At 41.7% G+C, this 25,373-nt stretch overlaps 1 protein-coding gene across 5 annotated transcripts in view; it reads right to left on the bottom strand.

Annotated features, from left to right (window-relative positions):
• Nucleotides 1–5,841: 5,841 nt before the first annotated feature.
• The window catches only part of CNTLN (centlein), a 294,736-nt gene continuing 275,204 nt past the window's right edge, over nucleotides 5,842–25,373 (bottom strand). For 4 of the 5 annotated variants that reach the window (XM_084628742.1, XM_084628743.1, XM_084628746.1 and 1 more), the window contains 3 exons: nucleotides 18,255–18,452; nucleotides 16,474–16,551; nucleotides 5,842–6,670 (listed from right to left, as the gene is read on the bottom strand). In XM_084628742.1, the coding sequence (XP_084484868.1) occupies nucleotides 6,569–6,670; nucleotides 16,474–16,551; nucleotides 18,255–18,452 (378 nt within the window). In that variant the 3' untranslated portion in view covers nucleotides 5,842–6,568. Of the gene's footprint in view, nucleotides 6,671–13,561; nucleotides 14,858–16,473; nucleotides 16,552–18,254; nucleotides 18,453–25,373 lie in introns of those variants that run through there. The other variant, XM_084628744.1, reaches the window with a different exon arrangement.

Genomic DNA, 25,373 nt, shown 5'->3' with positions numbered 1-25,373 from the left:
TTTCCATTGGAAAAGGGGATAAAAGTAAAAATAAATAAATATAAAGGGTGACAAAATGAAAGAAAAAACTCAAGCCTTAAAAAAAAAAACCTTAATTTTTTTTTCAATCTTTTTTGTTAAGAAAGTGGAACATTGTTGCTGAAATTATTGTTTTGGTCAATAAGCTATTTTTCATCAAAATACCTTGACAAAAAAGTCTCTGAGCAGCTCTGCTAGGGAAGTGTATGGGGCTTAGTCTTTCCTACCAGTAGGTGGAGCAGCAGTAGCACCTGATGCTAGAGGAAGAGGTTTTCCAGCTGGGAGCCCCCTATGCCAAAAAGAATATCTGTCACCCTGTTGGTTCCCCTCCCACCCAACGGGAAAGACAGATAAATAATACATAAAATACGCAGAGTTTGCATGAAATCTCCCCACTGAAATGTCTTAAAATCTTCCCAAGTGCAGGGAACTGCATCCGATGTTTCAAAGTGTGCCAGGGGGAAAACTATAGCCCCACCCATTTTATCTGTCTTGACATCAACAGAGATTCGCTATCCTGGCCCAGTCTATTTGGTGGCATTTATAGGAATGGTTTGGAAATGTTACACAACTGCACACACAGTGTTGACTGTGGACCTGAACTGCTTTCAGATACAATTCTTCTCTTGTCCCTCTTGTGAGTCAAGATACCATGACGGGTGCAGTATCAAGGGATAGAAACTCCAGATTCTTCTCCTTGCTGCAGCCCAGCACCCAAAGATGATGTAGCATCTCATTGACACATAATATTGAGACTCATAATCAGAGCTGCCCTCCTATTTTGATCTGCTTTAACAACTGGTTCTTTCAATAAATCATAGAAACGTAGGACTGGGAGGGACCTCGATAGGTCATCTAGTCCAGATCCCTGCACTGAGGCAGAACTAAGTATTTGGTACAATAACAGTAGGACAACTTTTAAATACTACAGGAGAAAGACAACCACGGATAAAAGTGGCTGTTTTTCAGTGTAAAGACAACAAAAAGGAATTGTACCTGATACATGTTTACAGCTGCAGCGTATGGGATTGTGAGGTGTGAGGCTAAATATATACCTGGATAGTTAATTATGACTCTTAATTCCTATTCTAAAAGTCTGCAAGGTTTCTTATTTTTGACTCTAATCCTTTCCAACTCACACTACATTTTCACTCTCCTTCCTGTAATTCCCCCAGTCATCGACACCTTCTCTTCTCTCCCAATCTCTGACCCACTTGCCCAGTCCTTCCATTCTACAGTTCCATTGCCAACACTACAAAAGCAAAGACCCTCCTCCCCCAACCACATCTATAACAGTCTCCCTGGAAAGTGCAAAAATCCCCTTCCATCAAAACCAAAATTCCTCGGGAAAAAAATTCTCTCCAAAACAAACATTCCCAATAGAACATGCAGGCCCAGCAAAATCCCTTCTACTGTTTCCACACCCCTGAATTTATATACCTGCTTTCCTGGCTTGGTACAAGCATTGAAAGACTTTCCTAGTCCTTTCCCCCCGTCCCCATCCCCATGCAGTCATTATGCACACCACTTCCAGTGAGGGCCCCGCTGACCCCTGACCAGAGCTGGGGAAGAAGCTGTGGGACCAGAGGTCAGTGAGATGTATTCATAGCTAAGGGAGAGGAAGCACAGGGGCTGATTGACACTTTCAGCAGTTGCCCCTGCCCTGTCCTCGCTAAGTGTGTTTTGTGCGCTGAGGGCTAACTGTTTTGGTACATGGTATGGTGCTCCAGTACCACAGAATCATAATCAGTAATACCTATGGATGCCCTATGCTGTTACCTTTTGGACTCCTGTGCCCCATCTTGATGCTGTTAGGGTTGGAAGCTGGTTTGTAAGATGAAGGACAGACCCAGGACCCAAAGGAAAATGATAAATCAAATAGAGAGGCATAACTTCACCTTTCCCTCAGAGTAAAATAAGTGATCTGAAGTCCTCCAAGGAGAAATGATCCCTTCTCAAAACGCTGTGTTGGATTTTCATGAAGGTGCTGCCAAGGTTCTCTCTTCATTTGAGTGGTTCTGTTCTGGAAATCCTTAGATACTAGGGTTATTTGTTGCCTGCTTTACAAACCTGGACTCTGGTGCAGCTGACTATTGCTTGTTTCCCTTCTGGATTCCAAGCTCTCTGCTCTGCCAGTCCTGCAGGTTTACTGGTGACATGTGAGTAGTTACTTAAATGGAAAACAATACCAAAAAGAAAACATGATGGCAAATTCTGAAACAAAAGAAGAAGAGGCTAAAGGGAAGGAGCGGAGCACACATTGGGCCATGTTCTGCAGGCCTTACTTGGGCAACTCTTCCAATTGAAGTCAATGGGAATTTTGACTGCAGAGATTTTAGCATTTGGACAATTCATTTTAATACTATTTACAAGAGCAATTGGAGAGAGAATCCCACCCACTAGGGTCCTGTAACAGTGATTTCAGGAGAGGGACATAATTTAGCTTGTAAATAATTTCAATGTCTCTAGAGACCAGAATGCCCAGGCACTACAGCAGCCAATGAAAAGCAGTTTCCAGAAGATATTGTGCCTTTAGCACAGTTATTTCCTATTCTCAGTATCATTAAAAACAGTCGTATCTCAAGGCCCACTTGTGCTCTAGGGGTTGCATATGAATCTCTCACTCCAACGTGGAAAAGGGACTCTGTTGCTTCCACAGCACCATCCCCATTAACCCCTGAGTCAGAACTCTCTGCTGATGTAAGGGTTTATGAGAGTGGGGAGTGAGCACTGTGCTGTCTGGGGTATGAGCAGGCAGAATGGAGCTGTGAGGAGGGATAGGTGTATTTTCCTCCAACTAGCAAATACTGAAGATTAGGAAGGGCCATTAATAGAGCCAGGAGCCGTACTGACTTTCCTCAGGAGCCTTCACCATGATGGGCAAGCTGCCTTAAAGATTACCTTAAATCTCTGCATGGATTGGCTGTGGCACTCAAGGGATCTTCAGAGGTGTTGCAAGGTTTCACATACGGAAGAGGTGGTGTGGGGATCAGACTAAGCATCATAGAGTTTCCTTACCACTATGAAGTTATTTCCATATAAGCCCATATATTTCCATATAAGTGATATCTAGCCCATAGATATCACTACACTTTTACTGTGGGCAAAGACAGACATTTTCATGGCAGCCATTATCTCTGATGAGTGAGAGAGTGTTTCTGAAAGAAAAAAAATACATCCAACATTCAGTGGTTCCTCTGGTACTTCAGTTGTGGAAGTTCTACTCTTATATCAGCTCCTAGAATACTGGCTTTGCTGGAATGGTGAGGGTTCCTTTGGCTTGTCTGTACGGTCAGAAACTGCCTTCTTGGGCTGCTCCAGAGAATTTTGACGCACAAAGGATTTGACCGTTATATGCTGTCCAAGGTTTAAAGCCAGAGTTGGTGCCAGGCCACTGAGTGGGCAGGCAGCCCCATGGAGTCCATGGAACTGTAGTAGGGATATTGACTTGCACCTTAGCTGAATGCATCATGGTTCTGGAGGCTATGGCTTCTTAGGTCATTGCACCAGGACACTGTGGCTCTAGCACTAGAGGGACACTGAAGACCTTTTCAACAACTCCTTTCCAAGGTTTGACATGGCCATTGCTGGGAGTGCTGATGCTGAATTACTCTGAGGGCACTTGAATAGAGAAATGTTAGTGCAAAGACCCAGACCTTTGCGGACTAAACTTCAATCCTTGATCACAACTTTTCCACTCCTCCTTTTCCAAAGGAGAAATGCAGGGTGTGTCTGTCTTGTTATTTGTTGGGAGGTATTAGTCTTTGGAATTAGTCTGCTCATCCTCGCTCTCTGGCTGAATCTCAACAGTGACTACCACAGTCTTCCACATGGTTTCAACCATCTCTGTGGTAAACCATTTCTCTACTTTTTTGGCTGAAGGTTACCATGAGCTGAAAACAGGAGGTTAGCTTTTTGGGGGAAGACCTTGGATCTCACATGAGGAGAACTTGGAGAGGTGAATGACTTTTTTCCTGTGGGTTCTGGCCTTTTGGCTTTTTTTAAAAAAAACTTTTTTGAGGAGAGTGGTTGGCCCCTTTTGAAGACTGGTCTCTTTTCTTAGCTGTTCTCCTTTTCAGGTCTTATCCCCTGGGTGAACTGAGTGTCCGTGTGTATTTCTCTAAAGTCCCTGAGCTTGATCTCATATGTAATTGAAGAGGAAGTGAAAGGTACATTCCTGAGAGAGCGTGAATACTGCTCTTGGGAAGAAGGAGAGTCAGAAAGGATGTCAGATTCCTTGATAAGTTGCATTTCAGAACCCGGAAGAGTGCTCTGGAACTTTTCTCTTTTGAGGCGGATTGGGTCAAGGGAAGAATTCTTGATCAGAGAGAAGAGTCCATTCTGTTGAGTCCCAAGTGGTGAACAGAACTGACACACTTTCACAGAGGTGTCTCCTGAGGAATCTCTTCAGATGTGGGGAATGCAGAGGCTCCAACAAGCTCTCCAGACTCTGAGACCTTTCCTTAAGCTGAGTGAGGGGCTGCAGTCTGGAAGCAGCTGTGCCACAGCTGGGACTGCAATGGATAAAGCAGGACAGTTGAACTGCCACTCTATTTACACTGCCAATAATTGGAAAATCAGGTGTCTGGGTAAAAGAGGTGTAGCCAAGCCCCAGAACCCCATGGAAAAATCCAAACAGCCTCTGGTAGTTACAGAAAGTTCAAATGTCTTGTATTGAGGAGGCTCAGGGTTCAGTAATGTTGGCACACCCATGCATTTATCATTTTTGTGGATATAGGGCAGCATCCCAGTTTTGAAAACAAGCTCGTATAGTCCATGAAACTACCCCTCAGAAGTCACCTAACCAATTAGTAGATATCCATGCAGTGACCTTTATTTAATTTATATAAACTATTTTGGTAATGAATGTAATCCTTGTAAAAAGTACCCAGAAGTCAGACCCGCACATTAAAGTCCTGTTTATCCACTGTGGCAAATTGCCAGCACTACTCCGATGGGTCTCACGCTTACTCTTCTTGGGGGTCAGGGTTCAGGGCACTGTTTCTTGCCCCTGAACTGGGGTATTAACTGCCCCACTAGTGTCCTAGTGGGTCCCAGCCCAGGGGCCCTAGGGATAGCAGTAAACCACTAGAACTAGAGGTTCCTTCCCTAGGCTACTTCCCTCTCCTGCCCTTCAGCTTGTGGGGCTTCCTGCCCTCTTTCTGCACAAACCAGGTGTCCCTTTACCTAGGGTCTTGGTCTTCTTAGCCCACCGCAGCACTTCTCCAAACTCTCCTCTGCTTCCCTCCAAACTGCTCTCTGCTCCAACACCAATCCACTTTGCTTCAACTCCTCCTCTTGTCTGATTGAAGCAGGGGTTTTTTATCATGTGACTGGCTTCAGGTGGTTTAATTAATTTATAGCAAACTTTCTTCTCTCTACAGGGAATAAGGCTCCCTTCTAACACTCTCCTGCTGCCCTCTGGCCATGCTGTATCACACCACAGACAGATGTAACACAGACAACTGCACTGCAAATTCTCTGCACCGCCTCAACAATGTGCCTCAACTAGTACTCCTCTAGAGAGGAGGGTAGTACAGTCTCCATGTCCATTCAGTCCTTGAGTCTGACAGCAAGGGTGTTGATTAGAGACTTGTGGTTTGGGGGTTTTGCAATATGAACGTCTGTCCCCTAAGAACTAGGCTAAAACCAACTCATTGAACATAGCTCAGCTACAGAGCTGCTCTCCTGACTCACCATGCAACACATGTGGGGTACAGCAGCAGGAAGAGCTGTGATCAGAACCTAGGCAATAGTTTTGTGTGTGTGTGTGTGTGTTTACAGTATATGAGCAACATTCTACACACAGAACACTTCAGAGGCTTCTCATTAAAAAACACTGGAAATCATTTTTATTTTGGTGAACTATTTCTTAAATACAATTAAATACACTGGACTCTCAACACACTCCTAATTAGAAAACAAAACTACAGCTCGCCTAATGGTCTCTGAGGCTACTGCATACTTTTCCATTTTATTATTTCATGTTCTTAACATAAAACAAACCCATTCAAGGACTGCATACCATTTCATACAGAGTACATAACAAAGGCTGGGATTTGCAAAGGACTCAGAAGGAGCAAGATGTCCAAATCCCATTGTAATTCAATGGATTTGGACACAAAACTCCATCTCAGCTAAAGTGTTTTGAATGATACATCCCCCAGTGTCTTGGCCATTTTATGCATACACAGTGCTCTCACTGATTTGTACAGTTCTTATGGTTTACTGTTCACATCCGTGACATCTCATCTCCTCAAGGCTTGCACTGGCTTTCTTTACTAATGTACCTGAAGGAAAATCCTTTTTAAGTTTGCATTGATTTGTGGCAATTTTAGTGTTCAACAATCAAATCTACACTTTTCCTCTTCAAATGGGAATGTAATTAATTCCACTTGTTCAACAATTAATTAGTTCACAGAGTCTTCTTCCTTCTATATTGAACTTGACTACTGATAATTTTCTATATGAAAGGGAAAGATGTGAGGAGCACAAAACATTTCCCAGTCACTCTGTATAAAACCCTTTCCAAACGTAGTTCGCAGCAGTATCATATGGTTTGCTTCATAAGAGAACTATACTCTTCTACCAGTTTCTTCTTCTCATTTAGTTTTTCCAGTACTGCATCCATTAAATATGAAGCGAAAGGAAACTGAAAAAGAAACATAAGAAAAATGGTTACTGAACTCCATATTTCCTTCAGCTGAAAAATATATGCTAAATATCCTTAAACCATTACATTTCACTTATTTCTGACAACTAGCACCCACTTGCACACATCTGATCTTTTAAAACTAATCTGCCTGGTTAGTGTGTGTAACTTTGTTCTTTTATCATAAAAATGATAAAAGAGCAGAGTAAAATGAAAAAAGATAAACGCCTTATTGAACAATTCATGGTTTACTGACCATGTTAATGATGTAATCTACAATACTAGCATCTCTGTCATTTATCTTCAATCAGCTGATCAATATGAGGTTACAGTCATCTCTAGGGCACATATAAATAGAAGGAGTACTATCTGTTCACTATGCTCTAGAGAGTGAGACAGAACCATCAATACAGCTCCCTGTGCTGCTGCTAAATGTCTTAAGAGTAGTATAGTGAAACTTTTGTGAATAAATGCAGAAAAAAATCTCCATTGATCAGGGTGTTGCAGAGAAGTCTGTTACTCTAAACATAATGGGAATTTTACAAAAAGCTGAGTTTACATATTTTACAGAAATACACTCTGGTATCTACTTTCAAACCCAGATTTTTAAAGGAAAACAACTGGTGTATTGTCCTCTATTATGTCTTTAAGACTTAACGTATACTAGATATTGTTGCATGTAGTTTGGATGTTTTCAGTGTATATCATACTGTACAAAATGGTGTAGATTCAGCCCTGGATAGATTCTGCTGCCAGCGTAATCCAGGCGTTTGAGTGCAGGGGGGTGGAAAGTCCACCAGGAGGTGGCACAAGGTAACATCAACTCCACTCAGTTACCCATTGCCCCAAAAAGTGAGCAGTACAGGTGGGGTGGGAGGCTCAGACATTGTACTGCTTCAGTACACCTTCTGGAAAGCCTCTGCTAGCAGAAGATGTCCCAGGAACAACGTAAAGCTGCCCCTCCTGAAAGAAGCCTTGGGTTAAAGCACTTTAATTGGTGTCCTTTCACAGGGAGGTGAATCCTAATGGAAGAACAGCATTTGCAGCCAGTACCAGAAGAGGGCAAGATAATTTCCCCCAATCATGCAATCAGGGGTGAATCAAGCCAAATAATCACACCAATGGATATAAATGTAAAATGGGTTTACGTTTTAGTTGTTGAGTGGAGAAATCAGTTCTCTCTGGTGTTTAGGACTCAACTCAAGATAACCATCCCAGTGTTTTCACAATTCCAGACTCCCTGCCTATTGTTTGCAAGTACATTACCTCTGTTCTGAATTTCTTTTTTCATTTCTATATCCTCCTCTCTTCCCATCATGTCTGCTGGGCTTTAAAGACTAATCTGCATTGATATTATTTATGTCAGATATAGTTATTGCACATTTCCCTATGGAAAAGGCACAAACTACAAAAGAGGCCAAAAGCGAGAGTAAGAACATTGTTGAACAACCTGAACAATGGTAGGGCTATTTTTATTTACATTTTTTATAATTAAAATGTTACAAGAAATGATCTGTATAAAACGATCGAGGGTAAAATCTTGACCTTACCCATGGAGGCTGTGCATGAACCGGGGAGTGGAGTGGAGTGGTGAGGCCAAGTACTACGTCATGCTCAACAGTCACTGCATTTACAGGGCAGGCTGCCATGGCGTGCTGTGTATTCCTCCTCTTGAGTGAGAACGGTTTATGCACAGGGCTAGCACTAGCTGGCTGGACATGACCTCCAGTGCTCAGCCCCTAGGTCTGTGGGATTGCTGAGCTAGTCAAGCACACCTGCTCTTTTGAGAGCTTCAGGAACTACTGCACTGCTGTGTGAGGATCAAACCATTGATCACAGCATGGTAGCACAGCATTGATCACAGTATTGGTATTACAATGGCATAATCTCAGCTCAAATCCTTTGGAGATGCTGTAAACTGCGGGCCTGTCTCCCCAGCCCAGGAAGGACTCATGTCATGTCATGTCCAGAGTACTTCAGGCCCTTTTTCCAGGGCACCGTTTTATTTTTCAGGCACAAAACTTAGGCAAAACATCTCAACCAAGCAGTTCCTCCACCAGGGGCTACAGCTCCCAGAGGCTTTCCCACTTCTCCTTCCCAAAACTGAACAGAAAACAACCCTTCCCTTCAATCTCCCTGCTTCAGGAACCCATCACCCTCCTGCAACTCCATCCCAACTGAGCTTTCTCTCAGCCCATTATAGGGATCACTTGACCCCTTCCCAGCAGGGTCTGATAATCAAACAGTGCTGGCTGGCCCCAGGCACTTAAAGAGGCAGGCCATCCTGTTAGAGTTACCTTCTACTCTGCTGGAAAATTATTGACCATAGCATGGTGCCCACTCTGTAACTGCTCTTCGTTGTCGACATATATTTCTCCAAGAGCAGTCTATCATGACTTCAAACTCTTGCATAAGTTCTTCTTCCCCTAGCTTGACCACATTCATTTTTTATTCATTTTATATTTTTTCCTAATGAACTGCTTTAAATGAATGTATTATCTCACTGCTTTTTCAGGTTCCTATCATTCTATAATGTAGTTGCTGTACACTATTTTTGCAGCTGTAGTCATAAAGTGATCTTTAAAGAAGTCTTTCTAACTAAATTATTCACTTAAATCAAGAGCAGCAGAAGATTGAATATTGTGGCATTCTCTTACATTTGTCAGTTTGAGAGAAGTATTTTTGTTTTTATCTGATTCTCTTTATGGACACACGCCCTGCACTGGATCTCTGCAGTCTTCAACTTCAATAGAAGCCTGTCAGATTTATTTTTATAGATGGCTTTGTAAATACACTGAGATATTTGCATTCCTGTTCAGGATTTCAGAACAGTTGATGAAAATCCAATCAAAAGAATCCATCCCAGATTTTAAACCTGCCCATAGCCTGGGGCAGGGCTGTGCGAATTTAGTTAGCACCATGTCTATACCTAAGCTGTGCAGACGTGTTCAGTACAGCTGACAGTTATGTATTTTAGTACTGAATGTGGTTTCATTCAAGTGGCTCCCAATAATCTGGGCCACAACCAGTTTTCTGAAAGGTAACTGGTAATAATAATACTAGACACCATCAACTGTAATTTATAATAGCACTGAAGGGAAGTAAAATTTAATAGAGTAGTATAAATTCAGACAATCGGAGAGAGCAACAGCAGCCTAGCTTTACATGTTTTAAGACTTACCATATTGCCTAAGTTTTCAACTTTTCACTCTTTTAATAGGAACACCTATAAAGATGAAGTGGGAACATTTTGTGCAGATGTTAACAAGATAGCTAGTCACCTTGGGGACATAGTGCACTGGGAGGGAGCATGGTCTAATAGTTAAAGCAGAAGCCTAAGAGTCAAGGAGTGCTAGGTTCTATTCTCAGCTCCCTGACAGATTCACTATGACCTTGGGCAAGCTAATCCCTGTCTTTCAGATTCCCTGTCTGTAATAATGGGGATAATAATATTTATCTGCCCCATTGGGTGTTAGGAAGCTTTAGAAATTTGTGTTTTGCAAGTGCTTTGAGATCCTTAGATGGAAAAAGGTATAAATGCAAGGTGTTGTTGTTATTATTATTATTCTAATGAGGAGAGACATCCCAGTTCACAGTGTGTCAACTACCGAAAACATCTACCCCACAGACTGTGTTATTCTGCTTGACAGTGATTTACAAATTAATACAAAAATTAAGTTGTTTAATTCTTTGCTAATATCTTTGGAGTGCACACAACAGTGATTACAAATACATTTAATCTGCCCATAGCGGCGAGTATTTCAGTAAAAGCTTTTATTTATTTATTTTTCACTTCTGAGCAGCTTCATCTTGAAGTAGGTAAACTGTAAATTCAACGGAAATGAAACTTGAGAGGAGCAGGCTGAAATTGCATCTGAAGCTAATTTCAGCAGAGGCTAAACTTGAGTGTTTTTTTTTCATTTCAACATAAATGAATTAGTTGTAAAAACTCAGTCAGGTAGTAATCTGAAAATTCATCACTCTATTACTGTTCCTTGGCTATACTGATTTGCGAAGACTCACGAGACTAATAAATTCCCATCTGTATATCTGTTGTCCACTATTGGCACAGGTTGGAACATTTGCTGATGAATCCAACTGCTCCCTTTATTCAGCCCATTTCATGCAATGCAGTGCATTGTTGTTACTGCTCATCCCACAAAATCATGCATTTATAGTATTCCAAACCACCAACCTAGAGAACAGAGTTCCTATTATATTACTGCAAGGACAACGCAAACATAGATGTTAGGCTTGATGGCCCAGCAAGGATGTTAAAAGTTATATAACACAAAGTACTGGTTCTAGATGCAGACCATCATGTCTGTTATAGAGACTTAGCTTTTTTAAGGACAGGATTCTTGAAGCTGTATCTCCGTGTTAAAACAGGAAGGTGGATGGTGACAGTGGTAGCATGGGGTGGGGGAGTTTCGTATGACTGATCACATGACTATGTTGGCAGCAAGGCCTGCTGGGGTAGAGAGAGAAAATAAAAGACAGGCTCTGTTGCTAGAAAGATAGCATGGGAAGGCAGGCAGTTGACCCCACTGGGAAATCTGAAGGGGGCCACCTATGGCTGTTGGGCTACATTCTCAGATGAGAACTGAGTGGGTCTGTGGTCAGAAGCCCATGAGAGAGCCAAGGACTATCTGCATGCCCTGCTGAGTGGGTTGTGGAGAAGGGTGGCTGGACAGTTGCAAGTCCTGACACAAAGGGGAAGGATTATCCATAGACCCTATTGAGAGATCTGTGGAAAGCTGGGGACAAAGTGTGGACAGGGAGTTTTCCAGTGTGTTACAACCGTTGGAATACAATTTGTACATTAATAAAGACGCCCCAAGGAGGGTACATTTTATTATGGAGCTCTTGTTGCATTGGGCATGATTACCCCAGAGGCACACATGGAGGAAGGGGAACTGAGGCACAACTGTGTACCTGACAAAGGACCAGTTAAGCCAACCTTGTAACAGGCTCCAAGGCGTGAAAGATTTTGGCAGACTACTTGTACCTTGTTAAAAATCTCTCTTGGAGGTTTGAAGGTAGGGTTGCAGGTGTCTGGTTTTTGACCGGAACGCCCGGTCGAAAAGGGACCGGCTTAGAGGCTCCGGTCAGCAGTGCTGAGCGGGCCGTTAAAAGTCTGGTCAGTGGTGCAGTGGGGCTAAGGCAGGTGCCCTACCTGCTATGGCTCCGTGCAGCTCCCGGAAGCAGTAGCATGTCTCCCCTCCGGCTCCTACACATAGGGGCAGCCAGGGGGCTCCGCATGCTACACCTGCTCCAAGCGCCGGCTCTGCAGCTCCCATTGGCCAGGAACCACAGCCAAATGGGAGCTGCGGGGGCAGCACCTGCGGATGGGGCAGTACACAGAGCCGCCTGGCTGCAGCTCCGTGTAGGAACTGGAGGGGAGATATTCCACTGCTTCAGGAGCTGCTTGAGGTAAGCACCACCCAGAATCTGCACCCCTGACCTCCTCTTGTGCCCCAACCCCCTCATTCCCAGCCCCTCCCACACAATGTCCCAACTCCCTGATCCCGCTCCTGTCCTCCGAACCCCTCAGTCCCAGCCTGGAGCACCCTCCTGCACCCCAAACCCCTCATCCCCAGCCCCATCCCAGAGCCCTCACCTCCCCTGCACCTGAATGTCCTGCCCCAGCCCAGAGCCCTCCTGTACTCTGAACCCCTCAGCCCCAGCCCAGAGCCCCCTCCTGCACCCTGCACTCCTCATTTCTGGCCCCACCCTGGAGCCCACACCCCCAGCTGGAGCCCTCACCCCTTCCTATATCCCAAACCCCTGACTCAGCCCAGAGCCCCATCCCATACTCCGAACTGCTCGGCCCCATCCCCCATCCTGGAGCCCCCTCCTGCAGCCCAAACCCCTCATCCCTGGCCCCACCCCATAGCCCATACTCCCAGCTGGAGCTGTCACCCCCTCCCACACCCCAACACCCTGAGCCAGCCCAGTGAAAATGAATGAGTGAGTGAGGGTGGGGAGAGCAAGCGATGGAGGAAGGGGGGTGGAGTGAGCGGGGAGTGGGGCAGGGGAGGAGCCTTAGAGGAGGGGCGGGGTGGGACAAGGGTGTTCAGTTTTGTGTGAGAAGAAAGTTGGCAACTCTATTTGAAGGACTGATTTGGAACGAGGCCAGTGTGCTTTCCTCATATACAAAATTATTAATTGATTGTCCAGAGGTAATATTACTACTGTCCATCAAGATGAATGAAATCTTTGTGTGGTACAGGAAAACTTAACTAACTGAAATGAAGGCCAGATATTAATCTGGATAAATGAGGTTTTCAAAACCTGTTTTTTTAAAAATGGACATGAGAGACAAATCTAGTACCCTGCGCCTAGCATAGGCACTAGGGACATGAGGAAAGAAGTGGGTAAAGAATCTTTCTTCCATCCCCCACTGGAGCTGTAGACATGCCTAATGGCTAGAATGGCCTACACTGGTTGTTATGTGCCCTACTCCCCATTAGGAAAGGACTGGAAGTTGTGTGCCCTGGTGGATTCCCCAGCTCTGCCTTTCTCATGACCCACTAGCTATGCATAGCCTCTCAGAAGTCTCCAGGCAGGGGCGTGTACCTCCTATGATGCACATACACATACAGCACCCCCTTGTGTCGTAGAAACCCATTAACTTTCACCCCATTCTGTTTTACGTACAAGGGGTGGGGTTTTTAGGGTGTTTGTTTTTAATTTTTCAGTGATGAGGTTCCAGGCACTGCGAGTTGATGCATGAATATAAAGATCATCAAAAAGACCTCATTCGCCAGTCAAAATGTAGCTTTAGACAATGTGTGCTTATAAATATCACAGCAGAATTCCCAACTCAGTTATTTCCTTAGATAATACCATTTTTATTTGAATAATATTTTGAAAAGGAAATTTCTCCATTTAGTTTGTACGGGGCAGTTCTTCACATGTGTTCGTACAATGGCTAGTACAGTGAGGCCTCGATTCTGACTGGGGCCTCTGGGCACCACTATAATGTACATATTAATCATAGCAACAGTAATACTTTCCTAAAGCCAGCATAAATACAAACCTTTTCAGGTCATAACCGTGCAGAAAATAAGAGTGTAGATAAGTGTAAAACAGAGGTGTGCTATAGTCGTTTATGATTACACTCTAGGGGAATCTATAAAATGACATTAAAAGCAACTAGTGCTTCCCCCAGTCTCCCCCAAAATTTCTAATGCAGCAGTAAAACAGCATATGTCAGTAATAAAAATAAAATGTCTATGACATTTTAAATGTTATCGTACTGTCACAGTGGAATAAAATTAGCTTGAAAAATGATCTAGAGGGATATGATGCAGTTCATTATGTATAACAGCAACAGCAGCAGTTTCCCAGTGTTCATAAAGGTTTCTCCATTAAATTTACCTCCAGTCAATAATTAGGAGTCCACAAATAAACCTAGGCAATTAAATCAATACTGCTGGGCAATTATGTTCCAGAGTCCTGGCTCAATGGCACAAAAAGACACTATATCAAACTGCAGTGATCTGATGCAATTTTCTGCAGGACATTTTCTCACAATAAGTGCAGAAAGTAAGCCTGAGATGCCATATCACAGGTGTGTATGTGTACACAGAATATAAATGTATCTCACTGTGCAAAGTCTACATTTTATTCTGATTAGAGTCTTGACAAAAAGTTCCCATTTTTTCCACTTTTAAATTGAGCATTTCAGGTCAGAATTTTTAGAAACATGTATTAAAAGGAAACACAGTATCCACCAATGCACAAGACCTGACTTGAAAATTGTAAAGGGCATATCCTTCTCCATGGGCTACTCTCAGGTAGGGTCAGGAAACTCCAGGATTTCCATTCATAGTTTTCTTCACGTCCATCTGTAGGAGGCATGATTTAATCCCCCACACAGAAGAAGAAGCAGATCTTGACTCCAAAACCAGTCCATCCCCTGGTATCCTCCAGGCTCTTGCCAAAACTTTTTCTATGACAGTTGGGCTGCCAGGTGTCTCCCATGTCCCTCCAATCCCTGCCAGGGAAAGGGAGCAGGGATGCCTCACAGCACAGAGGGGAGATGCAGGTAAGTTCATGATGATCGAATCACCATTAACTTACTCACTAAATTCCCAGGAGTTAGAGATGAGGAAAGTGATCCTGCTGAAAGCAAGCAGCCCTTCCTCCTTCCCTAGCTGAAGTTCCCAGTGCCCTTGGAGCCTAAACAGAAAGAGGTACTTTGTCACAAAAAAACCACAATCCTCATCCTTGATGCACTAGGTTTTCATACTGTCTGCTTGTGGTGGCGGAGAGGATGATATGGCCCTAAATCTCTTATTTAGTTTACTTTTATGATCTGCCAGGTGCGAAGGAAAAAATTACATCTGAATTAAGAAAGAATATAGAGCATGATTCTTATTCTGCAGGTTTCTAAACTATCCCCAGTATGAACTGAGCACATCATTTATTCCTACGACTTACTAAAGTTTAGGTTTAACATTTCTCAAATCTAAAGGAAATGTAGGGACTACATTTGTGTTTCTGTTTTGCATATAGCACTAGAACTGTTTAAATGAAGCTGCACTGCTTGTGGCCAGGCCAATGCAATTCAATGTGTATTTCGTTCTCCTCGGCGGCAGCAATTAAGCAGCCTTAGTGGTAGTATCTTCTGATAATGAATGAAGAAAAAAAATCACCATTTTAATAGCTGATTATGGGATTTAATCTTGACACTGAAATATTTTTTTATTTTCTTTAATTATTATTTGCTATTTAGAAATGACTAGCCTCTGAAATGGCTCTCAAAATATTTTTAATTATCTACTTTCTTATTAGAAATGAAGTATACAGCTTAGGCACTCACCCTACTGCATACACGTTTAAATTTATAAATCAAATGTCATTTTATTTCAGATATTAGATACACGTAATCACGATTCAGAAAGTAACTAAAATATAATGAAAAAGTTTCAAGATCCAGTGGATGTTGTCGGTGATGTCCAAACAACAACTGACTACGACTAGAAAAGCAGGGCTCTCACCTGCCAATAAACTGCCCTTGATCACTTACAAGAGGGGGAGCATCCCAGCAGACTGTGTGTGTATTAAAAAAAAAGACTTGAAAGAGAAGAAAAAGTATCACACAGGTCACAGCGGCAGTCTCAGAGGACCCCTCAGGGATTTCAACTAGTCTCAGCCTTGTCATCCTCTATGCAGCCTTCTACTCTGCACAGAAAATGTCGATAGGAAAATGTTTGAGGGGCCTCTGGTGGAAATTTTTTCATTCTTTCTGCATTGACAGGATGCCAAATCAATATTTACTTCCCACTAACAAGCTGCTCGAGGTCTCAGTAGAAAATATTGTAGAGAATGCGGGAAGACACGGTAATAAACAGCTGTCTGGCTGTGAGGAAAACATGAATTGACTGGAAACAGGTCCATAGTAAAAGGTCACTGAAACCCATGAACTCCTCAGGTGTCCATATCAACTACTGACTTTAAAGGCACATAATAAAAAATCTCTTTTTCCTAAGAGGTATGAAAGAATGGATCCTTTTCACTCTACCAAGCATACAGACTGACTCAATAATTTAATTAATACATTTGTGAAGATCTGTGCTGGTTTTCCCCAGATTATTTACATCCGTTAAGTTAGCTAGCACAAATATGGTGTTAACTTCTTCTCTGTCTCATGTAACACCTCACAGTTAAAGAGAAGTAGAAAAGAAACATCAGAAAATAATAACATTGTACTGCATGAATTACTACTATTAAAGATATATAATTAGTTAGATTAGTAAGTTTTAATTCATTAAGTGGATAAATAAATGTAGTACCTGTCCTTCAAGAAGTTTCTGTATGTAACACAGCCATTCCTTATCTTTTTCAACTTCCATTTTAGCCCTTTCTATTTCCTAAAAATAGAATAAATATGAATTACATAGGATTTTCTTACTATTATAGTCGCAGAATATACTGAATAGTTACAGACAACCATAACTGCATTTTTGCACACCAGTTGAGTAACTGTATGTGTAAATGGGGACAATACTTTGAAAACTGGCTGTCTAAATAGGATCCTCAAAATCTTTGAGGGCTTCCATTGCATTTACACAACCTATATTTGCAACTGCAACTGGATAACTGCATGCCCAGTTCTTCTTTGAAATACACTTGTATGTGTGTGAATGAATACATGTGCAAATTTTATAAGTGCAATTGAGGAAGTCACTTTGGAAGTTTCGGATCTGTGCATAGATTAATAAAATAAAACATGCATGGTATGTATATGAACAGTGCAAGTATATCAATTGTACATTTACATTTCCTTTGTGTGTGTATTAGACACAAACACTTACAATACACATTGTATCAAAACAATAGGACCTTATTCTGATCTCAGTTACACTGAGGTAAATAAGGAGCAACTCCATTGAAATCAATAAACCTGCAGAGGTGTAGAATTGGTGTTAAGTGAGATAGAAATCAGACTATAATGTATTTGTGTGTATGCAGTCTCTCTCTCTCTCTCTCTCTCTCTCACACACACACACACACACACACACACTCTGTAATTGCTTTAAAAGTATGGAACTAGTCATAATCTGTTGTGACAATATGAAAGTATTATCACTACTAGTCAACATTTTCCAAGTAACAGCACACACACTTTTTATATTTGTATGTACACACAGTCAGTCTACATCTTTTTTACTCACTAGCTAGCTTTATTTCAGCTTGAGCAACTAAGAAAACATAATATTTATCACAGAGCATTTTGATGGGGTCAAATCAAATATTCTGCCATATAGCTGTAGGATAGGCTCAAGAAAGAAAAGCAACAGGCTCCCTATTAGAAAACACCCGTTTAGTAGAAATTATGAAAATTAGAGACAGGTTTCAGAGTAGCAGCCGTGTTAGTCTGTATTTGCAAAAAGAAAAGGAGGACTTGTGGCACCTTAGAGACTAACCAATTTATTTGAGCATAAGCTTTCGTGAGCTCACGAAAGCTTATGCTCAAATAAATTGGTTAGTCTCTAAGGTGCCACAAGTCCTCCTTTTCTTTTTGCAAAATTAGAGAAAACATGCACAAATAAACTGATTTTGGTATGACAGAATAGATTACAAATTGCTTCATTAATACTGAAGTCCACCTTCAAAATGAAAGTTATGTGTGAGATTATCAAATTTCCTCATGAAAAATGGAAATTACTAAGGATTTTGAAATGATTAAAATCTCCGCATCCCCATGTTCAAATCAGGAAATTTATTTTTAATTTACGCATTTACAACGGTCTCCACTATAACTTTGCCCCTTCTATATGGTCCTTTATTCAACTGTGACATTTTGTCTAAATCTTAGCTTGTGAGCTCTCTGCAGAAGGCACTGTCTTTAGGTTATCTCTTTGTACAGTGTCTAATACAGTGAGGCCTTGATCCATGGGTGGGAGTGCGTGGGTGCTACTGCAGTAGTTATAATAATAAATTTTTAAAACGTTGGGCCACATCCTCAGTTGATGAAAACTGTGGGAGCTCCATTGATTTACATGGAACTGCACCAATTAACACCAGCTAAGGATATGCCCTTTACCCTAAAATAGTCCTTAAGATACCTTACCTCTTCATCTTCTGTATCCAGCATCTCCGCTAGATCAGTCTTTGAAATATTAAGGATAGATGCTGCCAAGGACTGGGCTCGGTGGACAGACTCTTTGGAAGGATACCTGTTCCATTCTTTCTCTTCTCGTAATTTTTTAGCATGTCTGATTCGCATTCTCATCTCCTGTACATTATGCTGTAACTCTCTGGTTAAGGCCTAGAACATATGAGAGAGAGAAATACACTACTGACGTTTTGGGCAAGCGCAACTGTGGTGAAAGATAAGCTTTAGGTTGTAAGCTCCTGGGGTCAGGAATTCCTTGTCATTTTTGGTCACTGTTTAAATAGTAAAGTCTGAAACAAAAATGAAGAAGTAGATGCAATATGGAAAACAAACGAAATTTTGCCTAATCTGGTCATTCCGTTTCATTTTTTTGTTAGCTGTATCTAAAAAAAAATTACCTGACATCACTCCCCTTAACATAGAGCATATTCATAGAACCAGCAAAGAGACTGATACAGATACCACTGGTTTAACTCTCAATCCTTTTCAGATTCAATGGGACAAAGTCATCTTTAGAGTAACTTCACTGATCTCAATGGAGTTACACCAGGACTGGATTTGCCCCACTGTGTTCAAGCAATGGTACTAGGCAGGCTGATTTGCAGGCTGCCACATCAAGTAGCAGAAAGTTGTCTTTTTGTCCAGAAGTGGGCACTATGCTTCCCACCATGTGACCACAATGACATCACTCAAATTGTGTTTATTATTCCTTCCTTCTTTGTTCATTTCTCTAATCCCCAGTGACCAGAAGCAGTAATCATCAGTCCGCTAATTAGTGGCCACATACTTGGAGCATATATACGTGAAGAGTAGAACCCCTCTCCCCCCACCAACCTGGTGGCTGTACCTGATGTCCTTCCCGCACATTTTTATAGTCAAGGTATAAACTTGGATTTGTCGTTTATACACAGCTGGCTGATCATCTGGACTCTAGCATTAGAGTCTCTGCTAAGCTGGTTTGAGCAGGTAGTCACTTTTTTGTTAGTATATACTTTAAAGCAATTAGCTCAGAATGTACAAAAGCGGCCTGACCCTGTTCCCACTGAAGTGGAAGGAGGATCAGGTCCCCAAAGAAGGCTATATAAGAGAATAGTTGCCAAACCCAAGCCTGAAAGCGTAGGACATCAGTGAAGATTCAGCTCTAACCTCCCTTTTCTGCTTTTGAGAACATTTAGAACTAGTTTTAAGCTAGAGTAGGATGCCTTGTCTTGAGAAGATAGCATTAAATAAACCAAACGAAATCAAGCATGGTTTTACTGTGCTCATCCTGGAATTCAATTAATATGTACCAGAAAGATGTTGACAAATTCAAGGAAATTCAGAGAAGAGCAGACCATGGCTAAGAGATAACTAAGTGGGCTATGATTTTAAAAGTGTAACGATCGTTCAGTCTAAGGGGCAAAAAAGAAGATGAGCTATTTAGGGTGGTATAAAGGGGGTTACTAGTTAGGAATCCAGGGATAAAGTTGAGAAAAGGAAAATTTGCAGTGATTATCAGGGAAAGCTTCCTGACAGCTAGATAGATAGTATTAATTTCTGAAATGCTTTCCCCAAGGGATGTGGACATGGTGTGAGCCCCATCACTTAGAATATATAAAACAAGACAAAACACAAGAAAATGTATAGTAGGAAACACCCTACAGTGACCAGGAGATGGCCTCAATGACCTAATAGGTCTTTTCCATCTCTAAACATCTCTGATTCAATGACATAGCAGCCCAGAGCACTACCGCTAAGCCACCAGGCTGACAACACAAGTGGTTTATTTTTTTAAGTGTGACACATGCACTTTGTCAGATGCAGAGAAAGATGAGTGGTATTTAAAAATTGCCAGCTGGGGAGAGTTGAGAGAACAACGGTAGCTCAATGTCAGAAGATCCACCTAGTGTACCCAAGCGGCACCAGGAGCCAAACATTAGTACTGCAATTGTCAACAAATAATATGCTGGGTGAGTTTAAGATTGGAGAATAAGGGTTTTATTTTGATCATCATATCCAGGATTATTTTTAATAAACTATCTTTCTCCAACCGCTGATAAATTCCTGAAAATTCTTTCCATATTCAAAGCTAACAAGCACTGAATACCTTCATTTCAGATAAAATTGATTGCAGTATTATGAAGCTTGTTTATTGGCATTTTGGGTAAAGTACTCTTCAGCCTTCAGTGTAATCAAAACACTGTTAATGTATTTGAAACAAATCTTAACAGGATTTCTCTGATCCCAAGATCTATTCATTATCTTCCTGTTACTTTCACAATTTAATATTTTGCTACAACCAGTTAAACTATCCTTATTATAAACTTGCATCCCCCCAACACAGATGCTGAAGGTACATCTACACTCACGGTGGTGTGTAGAGTACAGGCACTGCACGCCCTGTTAGCCCGGGTATAAACAGCAGTGGACAGTGAGGGACGGCTTAGACGAGGAGAGTGGAACAGAGTGCCCTACACGCCTGAACCCTAGTGTATATACCCTACATGGCTTTCTGCGTGTCCAAGCAGTGCTTCCCATGTTTACATCTCTACTTTTAGTTGCCTGCTGCCTCCCTGCTGTTGGAGCCTCTTCTCACCGCAGCGAAAGGCTCCAGCAGCAGGGAAAAGACTCCAGCAGGGGGAGGCAGTGGGAAACAGCTCTGGCCTTTCCCCACTGCAAGAGCTTTTCCCCACTGTCAGAGTCTTTCACTGCCATTGGAAGCTGCACAGCCCAGTGACAAGGGTGGACTCAGCCTGCTTTCACTGCAGCATGTAGCTACATGTGTAGTGCCTGTACCCTACATGATGCCATAAGTGGGTACCATGAAAGCAGAGCAGGTATTCCAATGTGTCCAATGTCAAAAATAGCCAAAGGATTCTGGCTCCTGTGGTATTTTCAATATAATGTCTTGAGACAATTTATTTCCATAATATTTCTAGAGCTGACCAGCCAGCTGGCTGGGGGTGGGGTGGGGGGGAAGTCAGAGCATGGGATTTTCAAAAGAAAATAAGGGAACTGGGCCCCTATTCTCTACTGGCCAAATGAAAAGTAGCTGTGTAGGCATTGCTTTCATGTTGCAGCTCAGGCTCTCAGGCTTCCCCATCCCTGCAGGCTTGAGAGCTCGAACCCCAGCTGAGCCACAACTACATGGCTATTTTTAGCACGCTAGCGGGAGCCCCACTAAACAAAATCTGTGGATCCCAGCTCGGGCAGATGCATTTCACAGATGCAGTGCTGACATATCCGAACTGAGACAGGAAGCCACTGTCCAACTGATTTAAACAGCTAACCAATTTCGAACAGGGTTTGGTTTGTGTTGAAAAAGTGTGTTGAACTGAGTATCAACACTGTTCTTTAATTCAGTAAAGGTCCAATATAGACTGTACTGAAGGTTCAGATTTACTCTGGTCTGAGGTTCCAAACTAATCAAGCATTTCCCATTGTGTGTTTTAAAAATTTAAATGTTTTGAAAGAGACAGCACTTTCGACAAACCTGCTGAAGTGAATGCAGGATGTGGCTTTAATGTAGTATTCATGTTTGATGGCAACACCTTTATTAGTATTAGTGATGCTAGTACTTGCTTTTTCTTTTTGTTTTCCTTTGTCTCAAATCTCAGGGATATTTTCTTGCTCAAGTCATTTTCCCAGCTTAGATGTTCCTGTCAGATTTATTCCTGTGGGACACACGTAGCTTCTACCAGATGACTGGAGTGGGAATCCCTGATTAATTCCTGAAAATGGCTCTACAACACATCAGTAGCAATTGCTACTGGGCCAGCTATATATAATGCAATAGTTTAAACCTTCAATCCTTTTTAAGCAGTAGGAATTGTCACATTAGCTATAAGCTACATGTAGTTATATACATCTTATAACTGTGTATTACAATAACATCCCCTACAGTTATCATTACAAACTAATTTCCATTATAAATCGTTTCCATATTTTCCTAACTTTCTGAAACATTCATTTTTTTTTGCGTGAAATGTTCCATTCTTAGTCTCTACAAAAGGTGACTTTTTTTTAAAGTTTGAGCAACGTATCTTTTGCCATTTTTGAGGTCTACAAGGATCAAAATATTACATTTCCTATTTTTAAAAATGGCCACACATTTTTACACAGAGATTATTTGGAAATGGTGTAACTTTGAAAAATGGCATATATGGTAAAGTGTCCACATTGAGGAGTAAATCCATGACCAAAAACACTGATTGGATAATAATAAAGCTTCCCAACTCCCCCTATTCAGAAAAGATTATTCCCATGTAGGGGAGTAGATACTATGGATTTCCCACATTCATTGGGCTGGGGTGGGGTGGGGTTCAATCTGCTAAACACCCAACATTACAATTGACGTGAGTTGTTCTTGGACCATTGCAATGGTACTTGATGATGGCCTCAATGCCTAAAATTATGGATGTAATTACCATGATTTCTTACACAAATGACCCCATGGCTCTCTTGCATGTGGAGTCCTTGATTTATATGCACAAATGTAGGGAATGCAACTGTGCAAGCAATGAATGCATAAATGAGCCCCTGCTTTCTAAAACACAGCCCAGAAAAATCACCAGAGTCACAAAATGCAAAAGTTAAGATTCCAAGAGCAGTGCTATCTTAACTATGTTGCAAATCACGTAATGTCTTCTAGTCCACTATTTAAATATGTATTTTAACAGTTTATTCTTTTTGTCATAAAAGATATATACTATAAAAACATTCAAGATGTACAACATGGCCCTGTTAATATTTCAGCTGTAACTCAGACTTTGCATTACCTTATTTCTGGTGACTAACATTTAAACCTTAATGACATTAAAGAGGTTTTGTGCATTTGAATAGTATTTGTTCACTATGGTTCTGTGATGAAGGTAGAAGATTGGGACAGAAGACTTCAGAGTTCTATTCCCAGCTCTGCCACAGTAATCCTGGGTGACCTTGGGCAAATCACTAAGGGGTACATTTTCAAAGCTGAATTCTTGAACCTAGATGCCTAACTTTAGACATCTAGGACCTAATTTCCAAAAGTGCTGTGTACTCACAGCTCTAGTCAACTTCAATGGAAAGTCAGACCCTAGGTTTGTAAAGCTGGGCACCCAGAAACTGGGGCATGCAAATTTAAGACCATTTCTGAAAAGGTGAGTCTTAAGAACTTCCCAGTTTTCTCCTTCTGTAAAATAGAAATAGACCTTTTCTATCTATGATGAATGTCATGAGGCAACTTCTCTGTTCCACAGTTTCTCTTTCTGTGAAATGGAAGATAGTCATTCCCTAACATTTCCTCAAATGAAAGTTGTGAGGTTAAATAAATTAATATTTTGAGGTATTCAGATACTATACAGTAAATTCAATTGATGTAAGGCCTGTACAAATAAATACTTTATACAAGCTTACAGACTCTAAAATGCAGGCTGGTTACAGCCTTGCATGAGGGGCAACACATAGCTGTGCCATGACAGGAGGAGCTCTGGGAAGGAACAGTAATGTAGAGTACAGATAAGCCAACCTCTGAAATAACGGGGATTAGGAAACAACTCTCTCCCTGGGCAGGTTACTCCATAAAGGCCCACCACAGGTTTTCTGAATCACCTGAGTTTGGTCACTGTGGACCACAGCTGTGATCTAGTATGGCAATTTCTATGTCTCCTCCCACTCCTGGATGTTCACCTTCTTTTCAAGCCACCCCTTTGACTCTTGGAACAGCCTCTCCCCTGGTGGTGGGCTAAGGAAAGTCATCCAATGATGATCCTCACCTTTTTGCTATTGTATTGTTTCCCTTGCTGTTTGTGAGCTAAGTCAGGTAGGGATTTTGTTTTATTGTCTGTTTATAAAGTGCTCGGTACCTACTGGTTACTAGGCAGTATAAATTCTACTCAGGCAAAAATGTACTCCCATTAGTATCAATAGGAGTTTGAGGAGTTTAATACGAGTCCTGAATAAGGATTAGGATATTTGCCTCATCACTGTTAAGATGATGCCTTGCCACTCCTGAGGTTTCACTTCTTTTCTTATTTTGATGATAAATGTATATTTCACGCTAATACACAACAGGTTTTATTCAGTGGAAATTTGTCTGTGCAGCTGCTAAGCCATAGAGAGTATGAGAGTTTCCTGATCAGGCATAACTGTGAAGGCTTCTCCCTAGTCCTTTGTGGTATTACTTGCTCAGAAGTGGAGGTGCTATCAGTGTTGGCCTTACATGGATGCCTGATGGGGATGCGGATGGTTTAAAGGAGAATGAGCAGCACAGAAAGATGTCCTTCTGCCTGACAGATCTTCAATAGCGTGCAGCCAAGAAGAAGTGTGGAGCCTACCGAGGCAAAGTTTTCTCCTCAAATGGCAATCTGGGGAATCCCCCCTTACCTCTCAATTTCCCCCCTCTATTTTAGGCCCTCTATTGGGGCAGATATCCCCCAGATATCCTGAGACACATCTATCCTCCTCTTCCTCCTCCTGGAACCATCATTTACGTGTGCGCCTCACTTTCCAAACCTATTCCACAAATCCCAACTGCAGAGGTGGAAAGGTTTTCTTCCATTTAGGCTTTGTATAAACAGGATGATCAGCCAAAGTACAACTAGCATGCACAGTCCAGAAGGTTGTGCAGCATTTCACCTGTATAGCCTTACAGCACACAACCCATTTACACATGCCAAGGAAATACTTGAAAGCCTAGCAGGATTTGGCCCATGTGTACAACAGAAACACAGAATAGTAACAACTTGGACACATCACTTTTTATGGATATTACATTATATAGTTGTCAATAAAAAAATCATTGAAGTTTCTCTCCCTTCTTTCTTTGCAATCTGAACATAAAATGATTGACATATAGATAGAAAACATTCAACTTTATGTATATACAGTTACTAGAGAGTTAAAAATGTAATGAAATTGAAAGGCATTACTAATAGCTTTAAACAATTCTAAAATACATATTGATGGTTCTCTCATTTCAGTGCAAATTCCTTGGTTACCTCTAGATTTGCATTTATAACCCAAGAGCACTTATTTGTGGCACGCATCCGATGAAGTGAGCTGTAGCTCACAAAAGCTTATGCTCAAATAAATTTGTTGGTCTCTAAAGTGCCACAA

This window comes from Lepidochelys olivacea, assembly GCF_965140295.1.
Source record: "Lepidochelys olivacea isolate rLepOli2 genome assembly, chromosome: 5".
Lineage (NCBI taxonomy): Eukaryota > Metazoa > Chordata > Testudines > Cheloniidae > Lepidochelys > Lepidochelys olivacea.
Note: the sequence above shows the minus strand (reverse complement) of the source record. Positions and strands in the feature narration are given on the sequence as shown.